General features: G+C 39.6%; 1 protein-coding gene across 21 annotated transcripts in view; it reads left to right on the top strand.

The window, feature by feature from the left end:
* sls (sallimus) overlaps positions 1–23,946 on the top strand; it is an 854,140-nt gene that overhangs the window by 223,030 nt on the left and 607,164 nt on the right. For all 21 annotated transcript variants that reach the window (XM_083122061.1, XM_083122066.1, XM_083122070.1 and 18 more), the window contains one exon: positions 19,967–20,089. In XM_083122061.1, the coding sequence (XP_082978187.1) occupies positions 19,967–20,089 (123 nt within the window). The remainder of the gene's footprint in view (positions 1–19,966; positions 20,090–23,946) is intronic.

Genomic DNA, 23,946 nt, shown 5'->3' on the forward strand with positions numbered 1-23,946 from the left:
TACTTTCTTTCAACTGATATTCTCTACCGCCTTCTTTACTCTCAATTGATAAAATTCCAACCTCAACAAGAAAATTCAACATAATTATAGTAGCCACTGTAATCAACCAAATTTATTCAATCAAAACTTTAGTCATGAATGTTCTGTCTCTGGAGCCTGCCACTCGTCTCGCTCCATGCAAGAGTCAGCCAGCAAGCAGAGAAATGCGAATTGCTTTGCCAGTGGAGAAATTTTAGCCTCCGAAACCAGAATTAAAAGAAACAGGTGGGTGTCCTTTTCCTGGAAACCTCACTGCGGGAGTCACGCGGAGGGGAGGGGGTGGTGAAGGAAGGAAGGTTCTCTGGCCTCAGGCTTAGGACAGCCGAAAAGAATTCCTAGTCCTCTGATATGTCGCTAGGTGTCTCTGTATCGCATCGGGCCAGGAAACTACTTTCATGCCAACCTCCAGCCCACTCTTAACATCTCTGGCTGTTATGCATTTGAAGCTTCGAAACGAGTCACAACTCTCGAAGCAGCCAATCAACTAAGCGAGCCGCTGACGTCATCTCAACCCAGAGCATATCACTAAGCCCCTTGCTCAGTCTCTACACGCCCAGTAGGCTCGCTAGACAGACTCGCTCAGTCCGCTGGAGATGTTCCGAAAGTAATTCGACTCTAATACTCGATATTAAACTTCTTACAAAATGTGGAAATGCATGTGAACGATACATACAGTTCTTGCTTTGCAAATTACACAAGATCAAGAAGCAGTGGAACGTTAATGTGGAAATACTTACCAGCCATGTCAAAAATTCCAGCTTTTTTGAAATAATATATACGTATATATTGGTTGAGACAGAATTAGTCCAGATCTTAACATTACAATTGTGTTGTAAAATCTGTAGCTGTATATAAGAATCTGACTGAGGGACGGCATGGCATGGGTTCGAGTCCGCCTGGGTTCAATAGCTGGGTTCTCGGCCTGTGTATACGGCCGGTGGCAACCCACCATCATGAGGAAATTGGCGAGCTACGAGTGAGTAGCGTAACCCGGTCTCTGAAATCTTCTACAACGGCTGGGGGTTCGACGTGCTGACTCCATGTCACCCAATAGCGATTGAAGTTCTGCACACCTCTATGTAAGATTGTGGGAGGGATATAGGCCAAGGTCCTTCGAGGTCTGTCGCGCCATGGGTTATTTATTATTTATTTATTTAAGAAGGAAAAGTCTAAGGTGCTTTTCGAAATTAGCAGGTGAAATCATGGATTAAGAATGCATGTGGTATGCACTTCCTACATCCCATTATCCCATGTATTCGAGATTCTGTGGACACAGATATTTAAAAAAAAAAATCACTGTATGCATGTGGATTCGAACACATACATGTTGGTGCCTCATTGGCAACTATAAAGAAAGAAACAATTCTGTAACCGGGCTCGAACACGCATCCTTCAGATCGTGAAGCCGTAACTCTAACCACTCACCTACACCTTCTATTGGTAAGTATTTATTTACTTATGTAAGATTTCGAATTGTTTCACTACTGCCGACGCGAATTTCTTCTCGCGTATTTTCTTTCAGATGTAGTTGTTTTTCCAGACCGATATATTTTTTTTACCACCCACGGAGATCCTTATGGAATACATTATTGAAACGTAACTCCCAGAAAAGAGAATGTTAGTTTCAAAAAACTTGAAGGGGGAATGGTGTGTTCAGTCGCACATTTGACCTTAATATTTTTCATATTTGAAGTTTTGCTTTCAACGCCACCACCAATCGAGCATTTTCTTTCTGGACAGTGCATTGTATAGAACAGTAAAAAATTGGATTTTACATTAAAATATTTTCTTATAATTAATCTCACCGCATTCTCAATGAATAAGGAAGAGCGATTCAATTAGAGAACTAAATATTAGGCTTTTAAAGTGTTGTTAAAAGCTAACACCAGAGTACTCCTGTGACGTCATGGAAGTTGGTCTAAGGCCCGTGGGATAACGAACATTCTGGTTTCACGACTGACGTGTTCAAACCATCCGTATGGAGGCGCTAGTAACTTCCATGTTAATATTTCAGGTGTGACTTAATCCTGCCATACAAATCTAGTGTATTCACTTGGAATACTCCACTGGCACTGCTCTCTGCCACTGGACTGACTTGTTCAAATCATCCGTTTGGAGGCGCCAGTAATTTTCGTGTTAACATTTCAGGCGCAAGTTACGTATCCTACCATACAAACCTAGTGTATTCACATGAAACATTCCACAAACTTACCACTCGGTAGTTTCGTGTAGAAGCAGGATGTCGCAGGAAAAGCAACTGTCTTTTCCTTACTACGTTAATTGACGACTTTTGTTAACTTTCCAACTTTTCGTGGTGGTGCTTGAAATAAGCCTGCCCAAAATGTCAGCTTCCAAAGCTCCTTTTACACGCTAGATAAGAAGAATATATTTGTGGAAGAATATCAAACGGTACCTTTTAGAAGTAGTTGAAACTTTTATCTCCAACCAAACTTTCTTTGTCGGTCATTGACGCATTAAGATCTCCTTCTCCACATGTTGCTCCGCGCTGCTGGCATGCGTGAAACACGAAGCGACAGGAGACCATTAGTTGATGACATTCTTTCAGGACATCGTTTTTCAAGAAGATTGAAATCTCAAGGAAGACATCAGGCTGTTTCTTCTTGTCTTCTGGACATGATTTGTTCCGTTATAACGGAAATTATTTCGTAGAATGAACGCACCAAGAGAGCTCATTACAGTGAACAAGCAATCGTTTCAGTAACGATTCTAGTCATGCTGTACCTTTTTTGCCTTGGAAGTGATCAGAAAAAACGACGATAGGCAATACCTGATCTATCCAGTAGTTCACTTCAGATAATGTATAAACCACCAGCTTAGGTGATTTATCGAACACTGATACGCTTTCAGATCACAGAAAACTGCTCGCTGCTTTTCTTTGGTGCAAGACGAAAGAGTGGCACTGACATGTTTTACTCTGCAACAAGATGATTTTTTTGTATAAATATATATTTGGTTCCAACAAGAAGATGAATGCTTGTGAAATATGCGCTAAAGCAACGACAATTGCACATCTTATTTACATTAGCGCGCGTGGTGTTTTTTGTTTCAATTTTTAAAGACACGTTGTGAAAAATAAAATGAATGAACATGGTGATGGACAATTTGTCTACCATTATCTTTGCCGTTGGTTATACAGTCATGGACATTTCTGGGCTGTAACCATTCCATTGAAACTTAATGAGATCGTTACAACCCAGAACTGTCGGTGACTGTACTGTATGTTAACTATGCAAATGAAGATTAGAATAGATTTCCTGCCAAAGTCGCCTAATCCCAAGTGTCAATCCACGACTGATTCTGAACATAAAACCGAAAATTATCGATGATCGAAAAAAAATAATAACTAAGGATAGGTCCTGAGGAAAGGAAATTCAGTGAAGGGAGAGGATTATCTTGAATTCCAACACTGAATTTTGTGAAAAGCGAGACGAGTGGCGCACATAATCCTCCGTCTACCTTGCAGTACAAAGCAGATGGCGGAATTAGTATTCAGTAGGAGGAGACACCGTTTCACCTGACCCGAAATAGATCTCTCATTTCCATAGAGACTTGAAAGGGAGAAATGGAACCAGGTTTACTATGACGCGTGGAATTTTAAGTCCATTGTTCCCTAGAGGAGGTGAAAAAATGTCATCGCGAGGAAGGTATTTTCCGAGTCCCCGAGACATGGGTTTACAAGTTCGTGCACCAGTTCTGTTCAGACTAATCCACTCGCCACCCTACATTACATTTGACAGTTCGAAGAAATTCGTCTTTGCGAGGTAGTTCTTGCTTAGCTCCCAACCGCAGAACGGACACATGGTATGCTGTCTGGATTCCTTGGTTCCGTGCAAACTATCGTATATGCATGCTTGCATGGGCATCGCCAGATATTTTTGTAAGTGGGTGAGAGGCCATTGATAAAACTTGAATGGTAGAAATAGCAATTATAACGGTTATAAATGTTATTAAACAATAACAACTATTATAAGTTTATAAAATACTCCAATTTTAATCTACTTATTAATATTAAATTTGGGAGACTTGGCTACTGGATCCACCAGATCAATGAATATCCAGCCAAACTGTTTCGCATTATTTTTTTTATATTTCGCACAGAAAATGACAGCTACTGTACTCTTTTATTAACTTTACACACTTCGTTCAAGGAAACGCTTTAAAACTATAGTTTCTGGAATTCTGAAAATTTATTCTTGGAATTAAATGGCAGAATTTGAAAATATAACCTGTGTTTTACTCAATTTTTCGATCTAATGCAGCGTTTACTTTGATTAATCTTTTCGTACTAAATAAATGAACTTCTTGTTAATAACTATAAAAATAACCTTCCTGTTTTATTGTAACTTCAAATGAACGATGCCAATTTCCGTTCGACCCCCCCCCCTTACCCCTACATGCTTGAAACCTCAAGTACCCAAAAAGTCATTTTTAGGCAAGAGCAAAATAAACACCAAACCTTAAAATAGTAATTTATAGGTACAAAAAATGCATCCAGGCTCCTCGAAACAACGTGAAACGGATTTACAACATGAAATTTGTGTGTTTTAAGGGTCGGTTGCGGAGCACACCCAGCGTCGCGAAAATGGGTCCCTAACAGCCCTAAACCTGGCCTCCTAACCTAACAACGTAGGCATTATTAGAATTCTGTGAAAATAATTCACGCAAGTGCATGGGCGGAGTTTGAGCTTTTGCTTTTGGGGGGGGGCATATGATGTACTTGAGGGTTATTCAATATCCCCTAGTTTATAAGGGGTTCGGAGGCCTTTCCCCGGAAATTAAGAAAACAACAACTTAAAAACACTTAGTTTTTGGCCTTTTAGATTTGAAAATGTTAAATTTCCTCGCTTAAGTAAACAAATATTAATTAGTATATTGGTTGTCAGTTTTAAAAGAAGCAAAGCAGTACGATTATTGCATTTTGCATTTCATTAAATTTTTATTGATACAATACTCGTATTACTTTAGAAAAGTTTCGGTACAATAGTAAGCTTCAGAAATTTTAGAAAAAATTAAATTGAAAAGTTATTTTGATGCCCCAGCAGTAACTGTTGACTTAACACAGTTATTTTAAGTTTTTCTTTCTTCGAACTGTACACATCAATGAAATCGTCTATAGCGCAGAAGAAATAGCTTGGCAGTGACGTCATCTCCCACCTTCACCTCTCCTTCCAAAAGCGAAGGCTCATTCACTAGAGCGGACGACAAGGTGACGTGCAAACCAATCGAAATCATTCCGAGAGCGGTGATGCAGGCGTGCAAACCCCCACACTGCTAATTAGTCTAACAAACCGCAGCTGCGAGCGAGGGATTGCAGGCTATTTTGTTTCTTTGTTAGGGAGGTTTTTTTGGCTGGTTTTGTCATTGTTGTACAATGAGCAGTGGAATAAAGAAAGGTAAGCCCTTGCACAGCGATGCAAGAGAAATAGTTTTCAATGTATATAAGTACTTTGATTGCAATGAAAACAAAACCACATCTATTCATAGAACGCCCGTGGCGACAGGTGTCAGTGAAAGATCTGTGTGGAGAATTTTGAAGGAGAAAGACAAAAGTGTTGCTATTGCGAGCGGGAAACATTTTTCAAAGGCGGGCAAAAACCGACCGAACGCCCAGCAACGTGTCACAAATCTGGATTATTTTGATGAAGCAGTCGTGCGCCGAACAATCCGTGATTTATACACGAAAGGCATTGTTGTCACCGTACATAAACTGATGAAGGAACTGCAAGAAAATGTTAATTTTAAGGTTTCGCGTTGGTCGTTGTGTATGATCATAAGAAACCACACTGTCCCCAAAGTTTGGCTGGATTCCAAAGATCCGGGGAAGGGGGGGGGGGTTAAAAGTGCCAACAGGAAAGGGTCCCAGGTTTATTATTGTGCATGCCGGTGGTGAAAGTGGATTTGTGGAGGGGCGAAGTTAGTGTTCCTTTCAAAAACAACTTCTGGTGACTATCATGGGGAGATGAACGCTAACAATTTTATGTTGTGGTTCGAAGAACAGCTTATTCCCAATCTGAAAAAAATCCCAACATCAAACAGCAGAAGGATGAAATGAAGTCGTGGCTATCATCTCACAATATTCCGCATGCAGAAGGTTTGCTGAAAGCCGAATTATATGAAATAATTAAAATAAATAAACATAAAATAAACATCTAGCAGTGATAACATTAAATTGAAGATTGGTAGTTTGCACCGCGATCCTTATTGCTCGTACTCTTTACTCGTGCCATGGTTCCTTTCATAGTAGTTGGCAACGCTGACTTAGCAGGGAGTGACGTCACTGCCAAGTTATTCCTTCCCGGCTGTAAGTCCCGCGATTGCGGCGCAATTACCGCACATGCCATCATGCCAAATGTCAAGATTTGCGGTATGGCTTCATAACAAAAATATAGTAACTGAACTTAATCATGTTATTTTATTCTTTTTTTTTAAGTTGGGGGGCCAGCCCCCCCCTCTGGCCCCGTCAGAACTCCTCCTATGTGTAAGTTGCATACGGACATTGTTTGGTTTTTAAGAAACAGATTTTCGCGAAGTGTTAGCCCCGCACCAAACACTATGTTTTACTACAAAAGAATGAAGAGAAGACAAAGCCATAGCTCGGACTCTACTGTCCGGAAAGCACAGGAATACGGATATACTGTTTTTCCAGTAAATCTGATTGTAGCGGAATTGTTCCGTTGCTGACCAGAGGGAACTTCAGCTAACTTCCGTGATTCATGTTACGAAAAGCCTGTTGTTCATTCCAACCGTGAGTTAGATCAGCGGCAAAAATATGCAGCGTGAAATAGGAGCACAAAGAGTATCCCACTTGGAAGATTTTCAAGCGGTGCCACATCCAATGATCTCGTTTAGTTGGTGTGAGCTCAAGGAATCTGAAATAATTCGTGACTCACAGGATAACTTTGTTCCTCAGTTTCTCATTCGGGAGTTGTGTGCTCTGGCCGCTGAAACAAGTGGAACTTTAATCAGTAGCTTAGCACGGGCTTCCCCGATGGCGTAGTGGTTACAGTGTTTATTTATTTATTATTAAACACAACAGGCGAATGCCCAATTACAGTGTTCTACATTTCTTGCTTTGAGTTTGTAAATTTACAGTTTGATAAGAAATATTATTGTGCAGAAATGTAAATAAACATAAAACATGTCAACGCTAAATTGTATGTGTATACGACAGTTAACAAACAGAGTTATAATAATACATGTTAATTGAAGAGAGTGGAATAAAATATCTAACTATTATCTACAAAAATAGCCTACATGAATACAAGATTTCAAATATTAAGTACAATGCACAACGTATTTATCTTTACACTCAGTATTTCAGATCTTTACCACCATGTACAATATATATATATATATATATAATGAGATACTACAAGGTGTACAACTTTGCTTCCTCCGTTTTCCGACAGGTGGCAACAACAGGAAGTAGCGGTCGAAAGAAGCAGATCGCAGACGTCACGCAGTTAGCTTGGACCTCTGTCAAGATAACCCCATTCAAACATTAGTCGAGTGGTGTGTGCATCGTGAAGTTGTTCGCGATTGAAAATGTCAGTGTACGAGCCAAATTCTCGCCATTTGCGGGAGGTTCTACTTTTTGTTTCATTATGAAGAAAACTGCGGCTGAGGCTCATCGAATGCTCTCCACTACGTATGGTGAGGACGCTATAAGTGAGAGAACCTGTCGTGAGTGGTTTCAACGCTTCAAGAACGGTGACTTTAACGTCGAAGACCGGCATAGTGGTGGAAGATAGAAAGTTTTCGAAGATGCAGAATTGAAGACATTGCTGAGTGAAGACTCGCGTCAAACTCAAGAAGAATTGGCACGATCATTGGGAGTGACACAGCAAGCCATTTCAAAACGTCTGAAAGCCATGGGTATGATTCAGCATGACAACGCACGACCCCACGTTGCCAAAGTGGTGAAAACGTACTTGGAAACATTAAGATGGGATGTCCTACCTCACCCGCCTTATTCTCCAGACATCGCTTCCTCTGATTATCACCTGTTTAGATCAATGGCTCATGAACTGACTGACCAACACTTCCGATCTTATGAAGAAGTCAAAAAGTGGATCGATTCGTGGATCGCCTCCAAAGATGAACAATTTTTTAGACACGGCATTCGTACGCTGCCCGAAAGATGGGAGAAAGTAGTGGCCAGCGATGGACAATACTTTGAATAATGCCTGGGTAAGCAATGTTTTTCATTCCAGCGTCATATTTTTGGGGAAAAACGGCGGAAGCAAAGTTGTACACCTTGTAATATATTATAAATTACATAAAATATGGAAATAAAATAAACACAGTATAAATCAAGGATAGAAGTTATTTACCTTGAAGAAATGCATTAATTTTGTGTGTAATAAAGGACCTGTAAATAATTGACACTCTAGAAAGTACGTACATGTATGTAATTGAGTTTAAACTACGAAAGAAATATATATTTACAAAAATTGCATTTATGTTTACATTGTTGACATTTATTCTTCCATTCCTTGAATAACTTTTTTGAATGTCCCAATAGGCATGTGAAAAATATCTAATGTTGGTTCCCTTTCGGAACATCTGTTGTACAGTTCACATATTCTCCTGATAGGTGATTTATTTATAATGTAAATGCATTCTAATTATGGGGTTCCGGGTTCTATGTACACATATACAGCTTTGCTACTATTCGCGGGAAAAGACACGTCGGCTAACCACCCATTCCCTATCACGTACGCATCCACGGGAAGGGTGATCTTCCCTTCCCACTTTTTTGGATTCATTATTACGCCTTTTTCAAGACTCAACTGCCACCCCTCGTGGCGGAGTTGTTAGTACATCGCGCTACGACGCCAGGTGTCCCGGGTTCGATCCCGACCTGGGCGTGGATATTTGTGAGTGACCATTCATCAATTTCATAGTATCACTACTCATCCCCATCTTCGCAATTATCCAAAAGTGGCTCAAGAGCCAAGTAAAATATAGCAAATCAATGAATTGAAGACTCAACTGTTCAGTCTTTTATCGAAGTTTAACAGGCTCCAGAATATTTCTTTAAAGTTTGACTGAAGATGATCGGAACTGGACCTACAGTTTAAATTTTGATCCGAACCAGTGCAGTATGCTTCAAAAGGGGATCGACATATACCCAGGAGTAGGACACACCTGTCTCCCGTTCAGTTTACTGTGGAAATGGGAGGAATTACCTCGACTTGGGTTTAAGTCCACTTTATGCACAGTAAGGCTAATCGAGACGATCTACAGTTTAAAGTGGGATCTGAACCACTACGTGCCTCCACAGGGTTTCGAACTATGACGACATACAAGAATAATGTATCCCAGCCACGAATCCCCCTTTATGGACAACAATACGCTGATCTCTAGAACGTGGAAGTCAGAACGGTTCCTGTTTACAGTATGATTTCTCGTTTATGTAAACCAGTGCAAGTGTAGATTAGAATTGATTCTCCTCGGTGATTCTGGATCCGCCACTGCTCCCTATACATTAGAAGCCCTGCTCCCGGTCGCCACTGCTTGCGTTAGTAACATGTTACCGAAATTATCTAATTGTAACTTTCAGTAGCGAAGCGTAGTCTTACGAAGGAGGCAAGCAATGTTTCAGTACAACAAAACATGTAGTACAATGGCACGCCAAGAGGGGGATTAAAGGTTTATAGCCTCATTGGCCCGGTCGCTGGATTTGTCAAAATATCATAATAAAGTGACGGTTCTAAAAATAAACCATATGATCCTCAAACGTCACATTTACTTTCGAAATTCCAGGTAACGTTATTCGTATGGTAGTAAACGTCTTACATATGCGAACTTTCCGCATACGACTAAAGGGGTACGTAATTTCTTATTTATTTATTAGTACTTTTATTTGTTCATAATTTTTTAATGTGGACAAACGGTGACCAAACGGATTTAGGCAAAATAACTCATTTATTTAATTTACACTGCGTGATTGTAATTTAGGATTTGTGGGCACCCTAAAAATCGCATTCGGAGTCAAACATTAAAATAAAAAGTTAAACACAAACTTTAAAAATTTCATTTCAAACCAAAGAAACACATGCATAGACGATGTACTCACCACAATAAATTCCAAACTCCTTTGCATATATAGGGAATTTCCCGCTATCGAACAATTCAACAAATCTGAGGGCCTCAAGGTTCTCAAAACGTGAAGACACTCCCACGCTCTTTCCACAACTGGAAAGCATCCACGCAAGATCACTTTGGAAATCTCTGAAACGACCGAAAGTGATACCAACCTATTTCCTTCATTTTATCCCTCATGGGAAGGAAAAATGTATCAGTTTGGAGAATCATTACAGCAGAAAGAGTATATACATAATATTTAAGTAATAAAGTGTCATACAGAGGCGTGCCCAGGGCCGGAGGGTTGGTGGGAGACATAACCCCCCCCTCCTTTGGCCCAGTATTCCTAAGAAAAGGAAAGTCAAAGGCAGGAAAAGATGACAAAATGAGGAGACTACTACAAAAAATCCTGGGAGCACCACTTGTGTCATAATAATAAAACTTAAAACATGTTCTTGTGTTCATAATGTGTACAATGTATACGATTTAATTGTGCTGTGTAAATATCAGTAGAGAGTTCTTTTTAGATAGCTTTATTTCCACCCCAAGTTTTATTCAAAAGCAGTCAATTTATTGAATGTGGTTGTAAAATTTGTGAAACAGCTCACTTGAATTACTGTGTAAATAATTTGGCAGTTGCAAACACTGGTGCGGTCAACACTTTTGACGTAATTTGAGCTGGACCGAGCTGGACACAGGGTGCAGACCAAGGTCCGTCGAATCTTCCCTCCCTCCCTGGGGAAACTCTTCACGGGGGTGCAGACATTTGACTTCCTGAAACACAAACCCCCGCCCTTTACCATCTCGCCCGAACTCCCAATATCCATTTTTTTACGCGTTTTACAATTCGCGAAATCTAAAATAAATTGTAATATAAAATGATATATATGGAATTTAGAACAATGATAATAACTTATTTTAGTTATTTTATGACTAAGAATTATTTTTATATTCGCGATCTTGTTTACGTGTTCATGAAGACACAAATTCTTTACTCGTAGTTTTTGGTGGCAATATATCCATCCTTCTGCTTTCGGTTGAGCTCGGCTATTTTCGGGAATAACGCAAGCTCAGCAAGCAGAGCTTTTGGTATAAACGTTGTGGACGGGTTCCACTCGAATTTCACGCTTCGCCATGTGACTCCTTCGGGTGCGTTATTTTCCCGCAGAGCAGCCGCAAGCATTGAGGCTGGTGCTTGCTACAGAGCTGCTGAGGGAGTTTGCGGCCGTAATTTTTCGCGAAATCGAGTGCGATGGAAACGAAATAAGGCTAAAACATTAAGTACATTAAATGATATTCGAATATATTGTACTATATCTTCGCCTCTGGTAACTTTGCTTCGTTACTTTGCGTTACCTCGATAAATTCAGAACTGAAGATCCATTTGCCAGGGCGAAACACACTGTGTTGTTCCAAACTCGTGAATGCAGGAATTTCAGCGAGAAATGTAGACTCGACCCGAACCTGACACACAGTGCTGTCGCTTTACCAATTGAGCTATACCGACTCAGCCATCGCTTCGCGTTATTTTTCACTGCCACCGTTATACCTCGGTCGCTCAGTTGGAAGAGCAACTGAGCTACCGGGTTCGAGTACTTGTCGAGCCTACATTTGTCGCTGAAATTCCTACATAGTACAGTGAGATGCATAAGTATTACCAGGCTATTTGTTAATAACCACTTTCTTGTTCTTTGTTTTATCCAATGAGAGATCCAAGAATTGAAACAAAACGCCAAACAAGATGCTTACAACCTCTGCACCAACACACTTAAAAATCGATTTCTTAAAGATACATACGATGCAAGAGAAAAATTAATGAAAATAGTCATAGATAATTTGCCGTGAAATACTTGTGCATCCCACTGTACATCTACAGTCATGGACATAAGTATTCATACAAAGGCATTGTCTGAATGAAACATGTTATTATACAAAGAAGACCGTAAAGGCAAGTCAAGTCTGTAGCACATATGCTCCATTGGAATGGCAAGAATAGAAACACAAAGAAATTGTGTGCATACAATTGAAATTGTCATGAGAAATGTGGGTAATCCTTAAAAAAACTGCTTTCTGGATGGTCATAAGTATTCATGCGCCAGGTTATAAATCCAAAAAAAGTTCGTGAAACAACAGTTTCCATCATTCAGTGCCAGATATATGTTTACTGCACTTGCACCTGTGTAAGGAAGTGGTTGGTTTGGTGTTGGCGTGTGCAGGAAGTCAAATGGGCCGCAAAGGGAAGGAAACCACGATCGAAGAGAGGAGAATTATGATATCATTATACCACAATAAGAAATCATATTCTGAAATCGCAGACATAGTTGGGAGAAGTCGTGCGACTGTGCAAAGTGTCATGAAACGATATAAAGACACAAAAGTGCTGATCAATAGGGAAAGGGTTGGGCGTCCTCAGAAACTTACATCGAGAGAGAAACACCTGGGAAAACAAGTGTCCTCAAGAAGTATTAGAAGGCTTTTCAACCGAGCAGGGTACAGAGCTAGGGTACCTAGAAGGAAGCCATACATCAGTAAGAAGAACAAGAAGGCATGATTAACATTTGCAAAGGAGTATGTGAGTAAAAGTTTGGACTTCTGGGATAAAGTGTTGTTTACGGACGAGAGTAAATTTAATATTATCCATAGTGATAGTAGAATTTTGGTGTGGAGAAAGCCCAATACTGAGCTTGAGCCTCGAAATCTCTTGGGGACAGTTAAACATGGAGGAGGTGGCGTTATGGTCTGGGGCTGTAGGCTATGTCAGCCTCAGGTGTTGGAGAACTCGTCTTTATGGAGGGAACTATGGATAGATTTGTCTATTTGGATATCCTGAAGAACAATTTGCAGCAGAATATCGATCATTTGGGTCTTCGGAATGATTTTCACTTCCAGCAGGACAACGACCCTAAACATACAGCTGAGATTGTCCGCCTTTGGTTGTTATATAATACCCCACACACACTCAAAACTCCACCTCAGTCCCCCGATCTTAACCCCATTGAACATCTTCGGAGCCATTTGGAAACCAGACTCCGAAAACATGACATAACAAGCAAGAATAGACTGTAAGAGGTCATTTTGCATTAGTGGCACAATATTACATCTGAAATAACCACGCCTCTTGTTCATTCTATGCAAAAGAGACTGACAGCTGTTCTCCATAACAGAGGAATGCATACTAAATTATGACGACATGGTATTTGTTTCTTTCTTTTCTTCAAAGTGAACTTTTATGTTGGTGTATGAATACTTTTGTCCAGCCAAAGAAGCGGGTATTGAGAATGTATTGTATTTTATTTTTCTACAAGCAACATCTGATATTTATTTTTGTTAATATATCGTTTGGTGCATACATGGTAAAGCATTAACAGTTTTGACTTCCTTATTGTTTTCCTAGCTGCTGCAATTCGTCCTTTCTTCCTTTCAGTTCCACTGTATGATTACTTTTGTCCATCACTGTATGTAGTGTGCCAAATCGCAAGGAAATTGTGCATGTAATGATACACTGCAAAAAAGTGCATAGCAGAGATCGGATGTGATACTTATGCCACCCTTATTGTGTGTCAAAGCAATGGTTACATTCTGCTTAACGAGAGGGAGGAAAGGAGAGGAACACAACTTAGGGAGTGAATCAAGGCTATTAATGTAACTTAGAGCTAACTAGAGTGGGCGCCTGCACATAATACCTTTAAATACAGCGTCTTTTCCATTTCGTAGTTTGCAACCCTGAAAATATAAATTGTTTTCGAGATAAATAGCTTTGTTCAGAGTATCGTGGTAATAACGCAAGAAATAAGTAAAGGCAATTAGGATGTTCTAAGGACAGAAGTGATAAGGCGAAAAAAGGTATTCGAAGCAACGTACCATTCGTAAGGCCGTCTGAGGAAGTGAGATCTGCTTACGTCATGCCACATTCAGAGCTGCCAGGCCTTCATAGTCTTTTGGCTCTGGCAGATATATAAGGCTCCTATTTAAAATAGATTGCTTTATCTACATGCCCAGATGGAGAGATTGATTATCAATTGTCGGATCAAATGTAATCCCTTTAAAACCCAACGTTTTGATTTGTCGGGCGAGAAATTACAGGCCTCCAAGACACACGAAGGACACCTACAACCGAATTGAGTCCGCTGCTAGCGAAGACTGCAGTGCTGCCAAAACAGAATGTTAAGAAAGAACTAAGGCTCACCTAAAAATGACCCTGTGTCCTAAGCATGGTCGTACTTGTTCCAAATGTCTCGCTAAATAAACATGACGAAGAAAAGCGCTTTTGTTGACGCCCCGTTTCAACGCTACAAATTCTAAAATAACTTATGACTGTTCTAAATAAGAAGGTCGATATTTGTTTGGTATGGCTGAAGAAGTCTCATGATTAAATATCATGCCTAAGTCTCAAACCCAGTGGAGGCACATATTGGTTCGGATTCCACTTTAAACTGTAGGTCCAGTCCCGATTAGCCTTACTGTGCATAAAGTGAACTTAAAACACTAAATCAACCAACCAAGTCTCAAACGAGAGTGAGAGTGTTGAACATCAAATCTTGATTTTGCAGATCTGTTTCTCGTTTTTGGCCTCGTCTCGACAAGTCTCGAAGGGTTTAGTCTTTTTCTCGTCTCCATCATTGCAAGTTCGTTTTGGTTCCACCCCTATATTCTAAGTCATGGCGATGTCGAAATACAATTCTAGCTAGCTTTTTCCTTCGTGTAGCTAAAAAGAAAAGCCTCTTAGAGCTTATGTCGTGCACAGAATCTCGTAAGACGAGAGGCTGAGGTTAGCAGCCTACATATTTCTTAGTATTTTTCTGCCCTCTGACACGTCACTGTTTAAGCAAGTTGTTAGTTTATAATTTAGCAAAAGTGGATATGGAATACATCTAGTCGGAAAAGACTGAATTGGCAACATTACTTTCCTGCAATGTTGCCAGAACGATAGCCATAAATATTCCGGCACCGCGAGAATCGTTAAATGAACGTAAAAGTCCTTATTTCCGTCGTTCTCCGAGAGTGCAGACAGATTTCAAGCGGCGAGTAATGGTCTGCGACACCCGCAAGTTCGATTGCAGAAGAGTTGTCTCCCGCCAGTCGATAAATACGGTTTATGCCTACATCCAGCATGTTGGCAAGCGTGTGACACATTTAACCAATGTATGGCTAAATGAAAGAAATCCCACTCGTTCTTCATTTTGGAAGCATATTTATTTCAAATATTTGCTAATGCAACTCACTTTCGTTACACCAATGTCTTCTTATAAGAAGGCCCGTGCAGACACTGTATGCAACGTCACCATTAGTAGGTAATGAATGCATCGCAACGCGATATCAGGGCAAAGTGTCACTTTGTAATCAAAGTTTGATACCAGGTGTAGGCACATAGTGGTTCCGTTCCGTCCACAGTTTCAAGTGTAGACCCAGTCCCGATTAGCCTATCATTCACGAACTTTGGCGGTACAATATCAGTATCACAGACGAATTATATCACCCTATTACAGTTACTAAACTTCGTTCACCCGCACTAGGAATTCGTTCAAACTGCCAGTTTGAACACACATGATGATTATATCCTTTTGCGATGAATGACGTTACATGTAAAAAGCATGATTTTACGCACACTTCATTTGATATTAGAGGGCTATGGCTTTATCTTGATTCATTTATTTGCATAATTTTGCATATTTTGTAAAGCTGATTAAAAAAAGATACCGTTTGTACCATCTGGTGCTGAGATCGTGAATATTGTGGAAAATGATTGATTTAAGTAAGATAAGTTACGCCTGCGTGAAAAGTGCCAATAAATGGACGGTTTTATCCCAGATAGTTTGTTCCACCTGATGCACTTTCATATGGCGTTGCACCTGAAGACAAGAGCTGAGGCAGTGGCGTGCCCAAGAGGGTTGGTGGGGGCATACGCTCCCGTTTGAACCAGTATTCCTAAAAATAAAAAAAAGTCAAAGACTGGAAGAGATGGCAAAATGAGGATACTAAAAAAAGTACACGTTCTTTTAGGGCATGGCACTGATGCTCACGATCCTGTTAGTATGTTTTCCTGTTTTACGTCGCTTTTGTACTAAGGTAATCACGACGATGAGGATGAATGGTGAATCGATTACATATGTTGAGGAACAAATTCAATGATTTGAACAAAGAACTACATAACTCCTCAGCCACGGATACTAGTAAGTTGACAATATTCTTCCGCCGTCCAAAAATACAGTCACAGTAATTCTAATAGCGCCTGCTTTCTCCATCAGAACAATTCATTGTTGCAGGCCTTCAAAACAGAGGCGAGCCCCCAGGCTAATCGTGCATGGGGTAGGAATAATAGCATTATTGTTCGTATCGTCACCTTAGGAGAGGCGCACAATACACCGAGAAAATAAAAAAAGTAGTCCCGCTACAAATTAAAACTGTTGTCCGTGACATGATACATGGCTTACTTCACGTCCCGACCACAATAGGATTTCCAGTCCCTTCTCCTCCCCAGGAGCCGTTTTGGAATCCCCTTCCCCACACATCTCATTCCAAGGTTAATGACTCCACCCTCCCCCCGTTCCTCAAGAGCGGTGAGGACCCACCGCGTAATGTGCCTGCCCTGCTTGACCAGTCCATGGGCCGGACAGCTATTGTCTTGAAAGCCGGAAAATTCCATGCATTTGTTTTATGTCGTATGGGCGATTTCGGGCCGGGATCATGGACGTCGGCAGGATTTTTTCCAGGGAGGGGCAAGCAAGGTATTTTTTCCCAGGGGGGCAAGGAAGCAGGGTACGAAATCATTGAAGACTGGTGGGGCGAAGAATATCTTAATCTAACATAGACACATATTCTCTCTCTCTCTCTCTCTCTCTCTCTCTCTCTCTCTCTCTCTCTCTCATGCATATTTATGATAATAAATATAAATAGCTAAATATTTAAAAAATACATTATTATTAAATGCATGTCAAGGAATTAATTTCTTACTTTTACTATGTATACCAGATATTTATAAAGTAGCAAATTAATTCCTTTACGAACTGATTCAAGATGTGTATAAAATAAAAATAGTTGAAATAGTAAAGTATATTTTAAGTCGAAACTAATTGCTTATTTTTTGATGCTATAACAAAACTCTGCCCCCTGGAAATTTTTAGTGGGGGAATTTTTTTAGCATAAGTTTGTTGGTGGGGGGGAAATCCCCCTGTCCCCAAGGAGACACATTTTCCCCTATAAAAGTGTTGTCCCCTCAAAAAACCTTGCTTCAATTTAAAGTTATCATGTTCATGCAATAATGAACATATGTGGCTGAAATGAAATTGTGTGAAATTTATAATTTTGGTTTGAATTTAATTTTCCTGCGGGGGTGTGGGGGGATTGCCCCTACCCCTTTCGAACGTCCATGGCTGGGATGGTACACATTAAAAAACTTCCGAATCATAGACATGTGCACTCACCTCACTTACTACTCTGGCAGTTTGTTTCTTTATACAGCATATTTGCAGAACCAGATGACACAATTCAACCTACGTTTGTATCAATTTACGCTGTATAAAACACATTATTATTAACGTCGTTGACTGTACATCTAGAGAAATAATAGAAGGACCAGTGGCGTATTCTGAAAATTTGACCTGCTTTACCTCAAAAATTCTTATTTATTGTACACAAACATTTATTTCCATCGTAGAACAGTTTTTTATGGAAATGTTGGCAGTCTGATATAGAAATATGGCATATGAAGCTATTTTTACATATTTTACACAACAAAGATACACATATTTTTCTTCATAAAAATGCATTATTAAATTGGCGTTGTTATTCTACTTATTAATAAAATTTATTATTACATATGATGGGACAGTGTGTATGAACACCTCACCGCCTAGACACATTTCTTTGGAGGTAGGACCCCACATGGTATGGATCCCGATCACAGTGGGTAGTGATGTGGTTAACACCACGCTCACACCGCCTTTACCCAAGGTTGCCCTCGGGTACCCAGTGGGTAGAAACTAGGCGAGATCAACCACGTCGGAATGGAAAATATGGCAATCGGACGTCATGATACTTTTCCTAATAGTACTGGCAACACTGACTGAGGAAACCTCATCACGTTAACACAATGGTCGCTGGAGTCCTTATTTTTTTTATTTTGTTTCCTGAGAAATAAAGCGATTTGTGCAGGCATTAACTCGACAAGGCGTTGTTTCCCCATTATTCTACAAGAGTGACGTCATTATGGTAACCATATAAAGTAGCAGTGACGTCATTAAAAAAACCAAAGCGAACTTGACCCCTCATGACTGGCGTTTCTGGAGATGCTTTATTTTGATAGCTTCAGACATAGTTTAATTTTATCGACTAATTTCTCGGCAAGATTTATTTGCTATTAATATATCAGTGTGTCTGCCAGTCATACAAGTCAAGAAATTAATTCCTGTGGTCAAGAACTTTTCCTATCACAATGACTGACTGACTGATTTAGTTTATTTTACTTCACTTTTCTGCCCCTATGGCTAATCGCGAAGATGAGGATGACTGGTGATAAGATAAGATAAGATGGATGAAGGGACAATTGCAAATATGTAGGGGCGACAAAACGAACCCCACATAAGATTATACTGGCTTCGAGTCTACACGCCAGAGCCTCGCTAGTCAGCCAAATGCAGTTCAGCATCCATTAATTGGGAAAGCAAGTCTTAATTCTCTTGTTAAATACAGCTCCAGTTTTCATCTTAACTGGCCTGTTGGTAGGGTTTGTTCATTCAATAAATATGTATTTTCTTAATTGCTAATTCCAAACTGTATCTAAGTAGGGGTCGAATAAGTCAAGGTTAAGAAAACAAGAAAAAGTGGTGAAAAGTCAACAATTTTGGTAGACACCCTGTATATTTAGGGGGAGGAGTGGGCTGGTGCCACCCCTCCCCCGAAATGTTCTCTATTGAGATAATAATTATACGTAGGTCTACAGGACGGATTCTAGTTTCAATATGCATGTAATGTGTGTAAACTTCTGAAAATCCTTTTAAAAGCATATTTCCCAAGTCGCCTAAATCCAAGCTGGTGAAATAGGCACGAAAACTATTTAATTTTACTTTTATGTTAAACTTTACACCGTATTATGTGTAGCGATGAGCGCAAAAAACTTGTACTCCTTCACATATGCATTTAAATTGCGCTATAAAACTGCAAAATTGAACCTGAATCAAGGCGCACTGAAATTCATTATATGCAGTGGCGCTAGTGGGACTCCGAGCCTACCCAATAATGATATATTTGAAATCGGTAAATAAGTTTTAAGAAATATGTAAAGATGAATTACATTACATTAATATCATGATACATGCAGAAGAGGATTTATAAGACTTTTTGTGAACTTTTAACTCAAGTGTTAGAGACCCCCAATGTTTTTTTTAAAGTTGGCGTCTCTAATTATATAAATTTTGTGAAAGTGAAGCTCATTTAAAAATCTATTGAATATTAATGACTTGTTGACCGTTGACTCAAAATCATTTCGTGGAACTTAGAATTCATACTTCTTGGTGCACTCCACTTCTATTTGGAACGAAGTTATCGTCATGAGACACTGCAATGCTGTAACTCTTGCCCTCATTGAGCAAATCTGTGTGCGCAACGAGGCAAAAATATGAACCTTAATTGGAAATTATAATTTTATAATGTTACTACAAGAGCAGTTAACCAATATTTTATGTACAAATGGGACTGGTTCATTAGAATGTGCCAGTTGCAGAATTAACAACTGAATTTGCTTGCGCCCACTTTTAATAAATCTTGTTCCTGAGTTTTTACTTCCACTTTTATTAAATATATCTTCTTTCTTTTCTTTCAGAGTCGAGAATGGCTTCAGTTGAAGATCTTGGAGCTGCATCCGGACTTGACGCAGCTTGGAGCCAGTCTGCAAGAGGCGCTTGATTTGCAGAGAGCCCACGACGAGGTCCTCATCCAATTGCAGGTCAGCGTTTTTCAGTATCTACCCTACTGTATGCATCTTGTAACATCATCTGTTAATATCAATGAGACAGAAGGGAGCAGAGTGGCGGAAAGCCTCAAATCTATCGTCTTTTGTTATGACAAATGTAATTCGAGGGACTTACCCTACTGGTGAGGATGATACACTGGAATGCATAAATATTACCAGGCAAACTGCTTGTAGGCATTTTTATTCATTTTTTTCTTGCATCTTATGGGTTAAGAAGAAATTGAATTGCACTAGTGCTTGGATAGCAGTTGCCAACTCCTTCGTTATTGTTTTGTTTCAATGCTGAACCTCTATTTCGTAAAACAGAGGAACTTCCCGACGGCTTGGTGGTAAAGGGTCCCAGGTTCAAGAAATTTGATCTGGAATATATGCAACCACTCACACAAGTTGTTGCAACTAATTTTCCAATTACGACAGACAAAATATTTGCCTACTTATATAAATAATCGGACGCTTGCTATGTCTGAATAAGTCGCATAAGAAAGTCCTGTTCTTATCTACAATATCAGCGCTGTTCGTGAAGTAAGCGGCGTGTTCAAAAATTCTGCGCTTGAACTAACTCAACATTGAATGTGGGTGTTACGAAGCACTGTTCACAATGACATATTGATGATAACACCCTTCTATTCTTGCTTTAACGGACCGTCGAAAGGAAGCAGCAGCGCTTCTCGTGCAGAACCAGATCTCCCTCACTCACTCAAACCGCGCCCAAAATATCCAAAATGTCGGGGAGAGGGATCAGTTATTCCTTCGCTCCATAAAGTCATAGGGACAACGAGAACCACAGATCACGCCTATTTTTAACGCGTGTTTGATCCTATAGAATGACGTACAAATAAACTACTTGCCCGTTCGTATAAACTCCGAGCTGTGAAATATGCTTTTAATTGTAGTCGTCTTCGTGGCTTCGTCTGTGTGTACACAATTGCGAAATGATATGTTGAAACGCGGGGGAGTCTGTAAAAATTGGGGTTAGAAAAACTTGACTAAGCCTGACACATCGGACGAGACTGTATACAGTCCAACACTGTTGCCAGCTCAGATGTTTAGGAGCGAATTCTGGCCTCTTTCTCCCATGATTGTCTTCTGTAATTTCGCACAAGCACCTAATTGTTCTCTCTGGGGATTGAAAATACAGGATAAATCCATGATAGCACGAGACAGGCGTTTATAAATAGAGACGAGAACTAGGCCGATAATTCCACGGACTACAAGGGAGATTGCTAAGACATATCTCGATGCCATATCTACGATACACCAATAAGCATTTTGTGTATGATTTAGGAATGGTATCAAGACGAGACTTTGTAGTATCTTTGGCTAGTTTCGATTAGTGAATATCTGCTCATTCTCGATCTTGTCTCGATTTATAAACATCCCTCGATCTCGTCTCGGTCTCCAAAAACAAGTCGCAAATTTGAAATTTATCGTTAAGAAAGGTAGTTTAGTACGATAAATTTCAAGTATTTTATTTCATCTGGTCATTGAATGACATAGCGTATGGCACACCTGGTACGAACCTCTGACACGACCAACGTTGCCAGTACATCTCGTAATTTCGAAGAAACAGATATTTTTGTGAATGTCATAATAAACCACTTAAATTGTCCTGTAATGCACAAAATGCGTAAAAAATTATCGTTCTTTCATCAATTCCATAAATACCCACGGAGACCATCGATACACATCGAAAATTATTGAAAGCTACTTCATAGCTGTCTTTTATTTATTCATGTTTGTTTTTACTTCGTACAGAAACTTTTTACACCTTAGTAATTCCCCCCCCCCCATACTGAACGTTCATGTAGAGAGTAATTTTCTTGTTTAATGTTTAAAAAAATATCCACATAGATAAATTGAATATCCGGTGCAGGATTCATGTCTCTATATCTTTTTGTACAAAAGTTACGCACGTTCAAAATCTCGGTTGCATGACTTTTTGGACACCCCGTATGTCATATACAGCATGTCATCGCACAAACGTTCACAGCGTATAGAGTTCTTTAAAAGGCAAACTATTTTTATAAAAAAAAATGTTTTCAGTTTGACACCTTAAAAATGGAATGTTATCCTGAATATATGTCCAACCACTCAAGACAGGCTCGCAATTGACACTAATGGATTGATTCACTTAGCTGACTTAACTGTCGGAAGAAGTCTCACAGTACAGTAAATTTGGTTCAGGTAAATTTGTCAATATCACACCACAGTTTCGAACGAATCTCGATAAGTCTTCGAAGGATCGGTCTCTGCTCAGTTTTTACAAAGCTGTCTCTGTTTCGTTTCCGTACCATCTTTATTATGGTTAATTGCGTTCTCTGGAATCCCATAAGGGGTTTAGTAGTTCTGTTTACCAGACACTCAAAGATTTTATCATTTTGTTGCATCCGACTTTATTTAGGAAAGGGGCCATAACCTCCCCCCCTCTGCCTTCTGGTACACTGCTTGCTACCGGTCTGTATGGTTTCATCCGAGTACCGCGTGTTGTCTACACAATGAACAAAATTAAATAAACCAACACATATTTTGATATTCTAAAACATTTTAAGCATTATTTTGTGATGTCATAAAGAGGTAGTGTAAAATTAACACTACTTGTCAATCCACTGTTACTAAAACTTCAGTATTTTATATCAGATTTGACAATTAAATTAGTGTGTATTTTATATGACCTCCTTGTCATGACAGTCTCTATTACTTAATATACTTTATTAAGATATCAAAATCAAATAGTATTTTCTATAGTTATTTTTTTTTATTCTATGACGTTTAACAATCGCAATCATGCCTAAAAACGCGCAGTTAATTGGAAAGTTTATTTGATCTTTCACTTCTATTCCATGCAATATTTCAATATCCGAGACTTGAAATAAATCGTAACATAGCTCATTTCTGTACGTAAGAGGTTTTTAATAGCGATTTTCTTGTGACATTCGTTGAATATCAAATCAGGAAAAACGAAAAAGTACTGCGTCACTGTTTTCTTGGTTCGCTTATGTATGAAAAATTAACACAAGCCTTCTTTTGTGACTCAGCAGCAACTTCTCTTTTTTGTACACTTAAATATTTGTGCCAGAGTGAGAATAATTGTGCCTTTTCCTTGACCGACCATGAATTTTCTACAGCCGAACAAGTATGGCTTCTTTTTTACCTCATCAGGCATTGAAAATGTACCCGGAAATACGCCTTCACAGTTTCGTGCTCCACCATCCTTCCCTTGAGATCATGAAAAATGATATTTCAACAAGGCACGTGGTAGAAAAATCCCATCTACCAAAAGTAAACCATTTATGGTGTTCCCAATGTCCAGGCCTTGGCCACAGTATATTGTTCGGTGATCTTCACCTCGAGGTCGTGCTCCGACATGATGGCTGAATCATTAGGCGTCTGACCTTATTCACCCCCTCATGTTACTCTCTGTACCAGATGACAGCAATAAAACTCCGTAGAAATGATTCTTGTTTTCTTCCTTTTCGTTTCAAAGAATACCTTCGGGTCCCGACAGCCTAATAATGCAATCGTATGCATGAGTCACGCATCAGGCCGTGATAGCAGTACGTAGGCCTAATCAAAGTTGCCAGGTACGTAAGTATTGTACGATTCGGAGAAGCATGATAAAAAAAATCACGCTTGCCTTATGAGGTGCTGTGTTGGTAGATGTTCGTGTTTGTAATGAATGCGTTTCTTCGAATCCATTATTTCTGTTTCTGTACTCCCTTGAACAAAAAAAGACAATCAAGTCGTGCACTAATTTAGGAAGACTTCATATTGTTTTATTGCAGAAAGGGCATGGGATCTGTTCATTGGTGCAACAAAACAATTAGATAGCA

This window comes from Lepisma saccharinum, chromosome 5 (genome assembly GCF_977018435.1).
Source record: "Lepisma saccharinum chromosome 5, izLepSacc3.1, whole genome shotgun sequence".
In the NCBI taxonomy this organism is placed as follows: Eukaryota; Metazoa; Arthropoda; class Insecta; order Zygentoma; family Lepismatidae; genus Lepisma; species Lepisma saccharinum.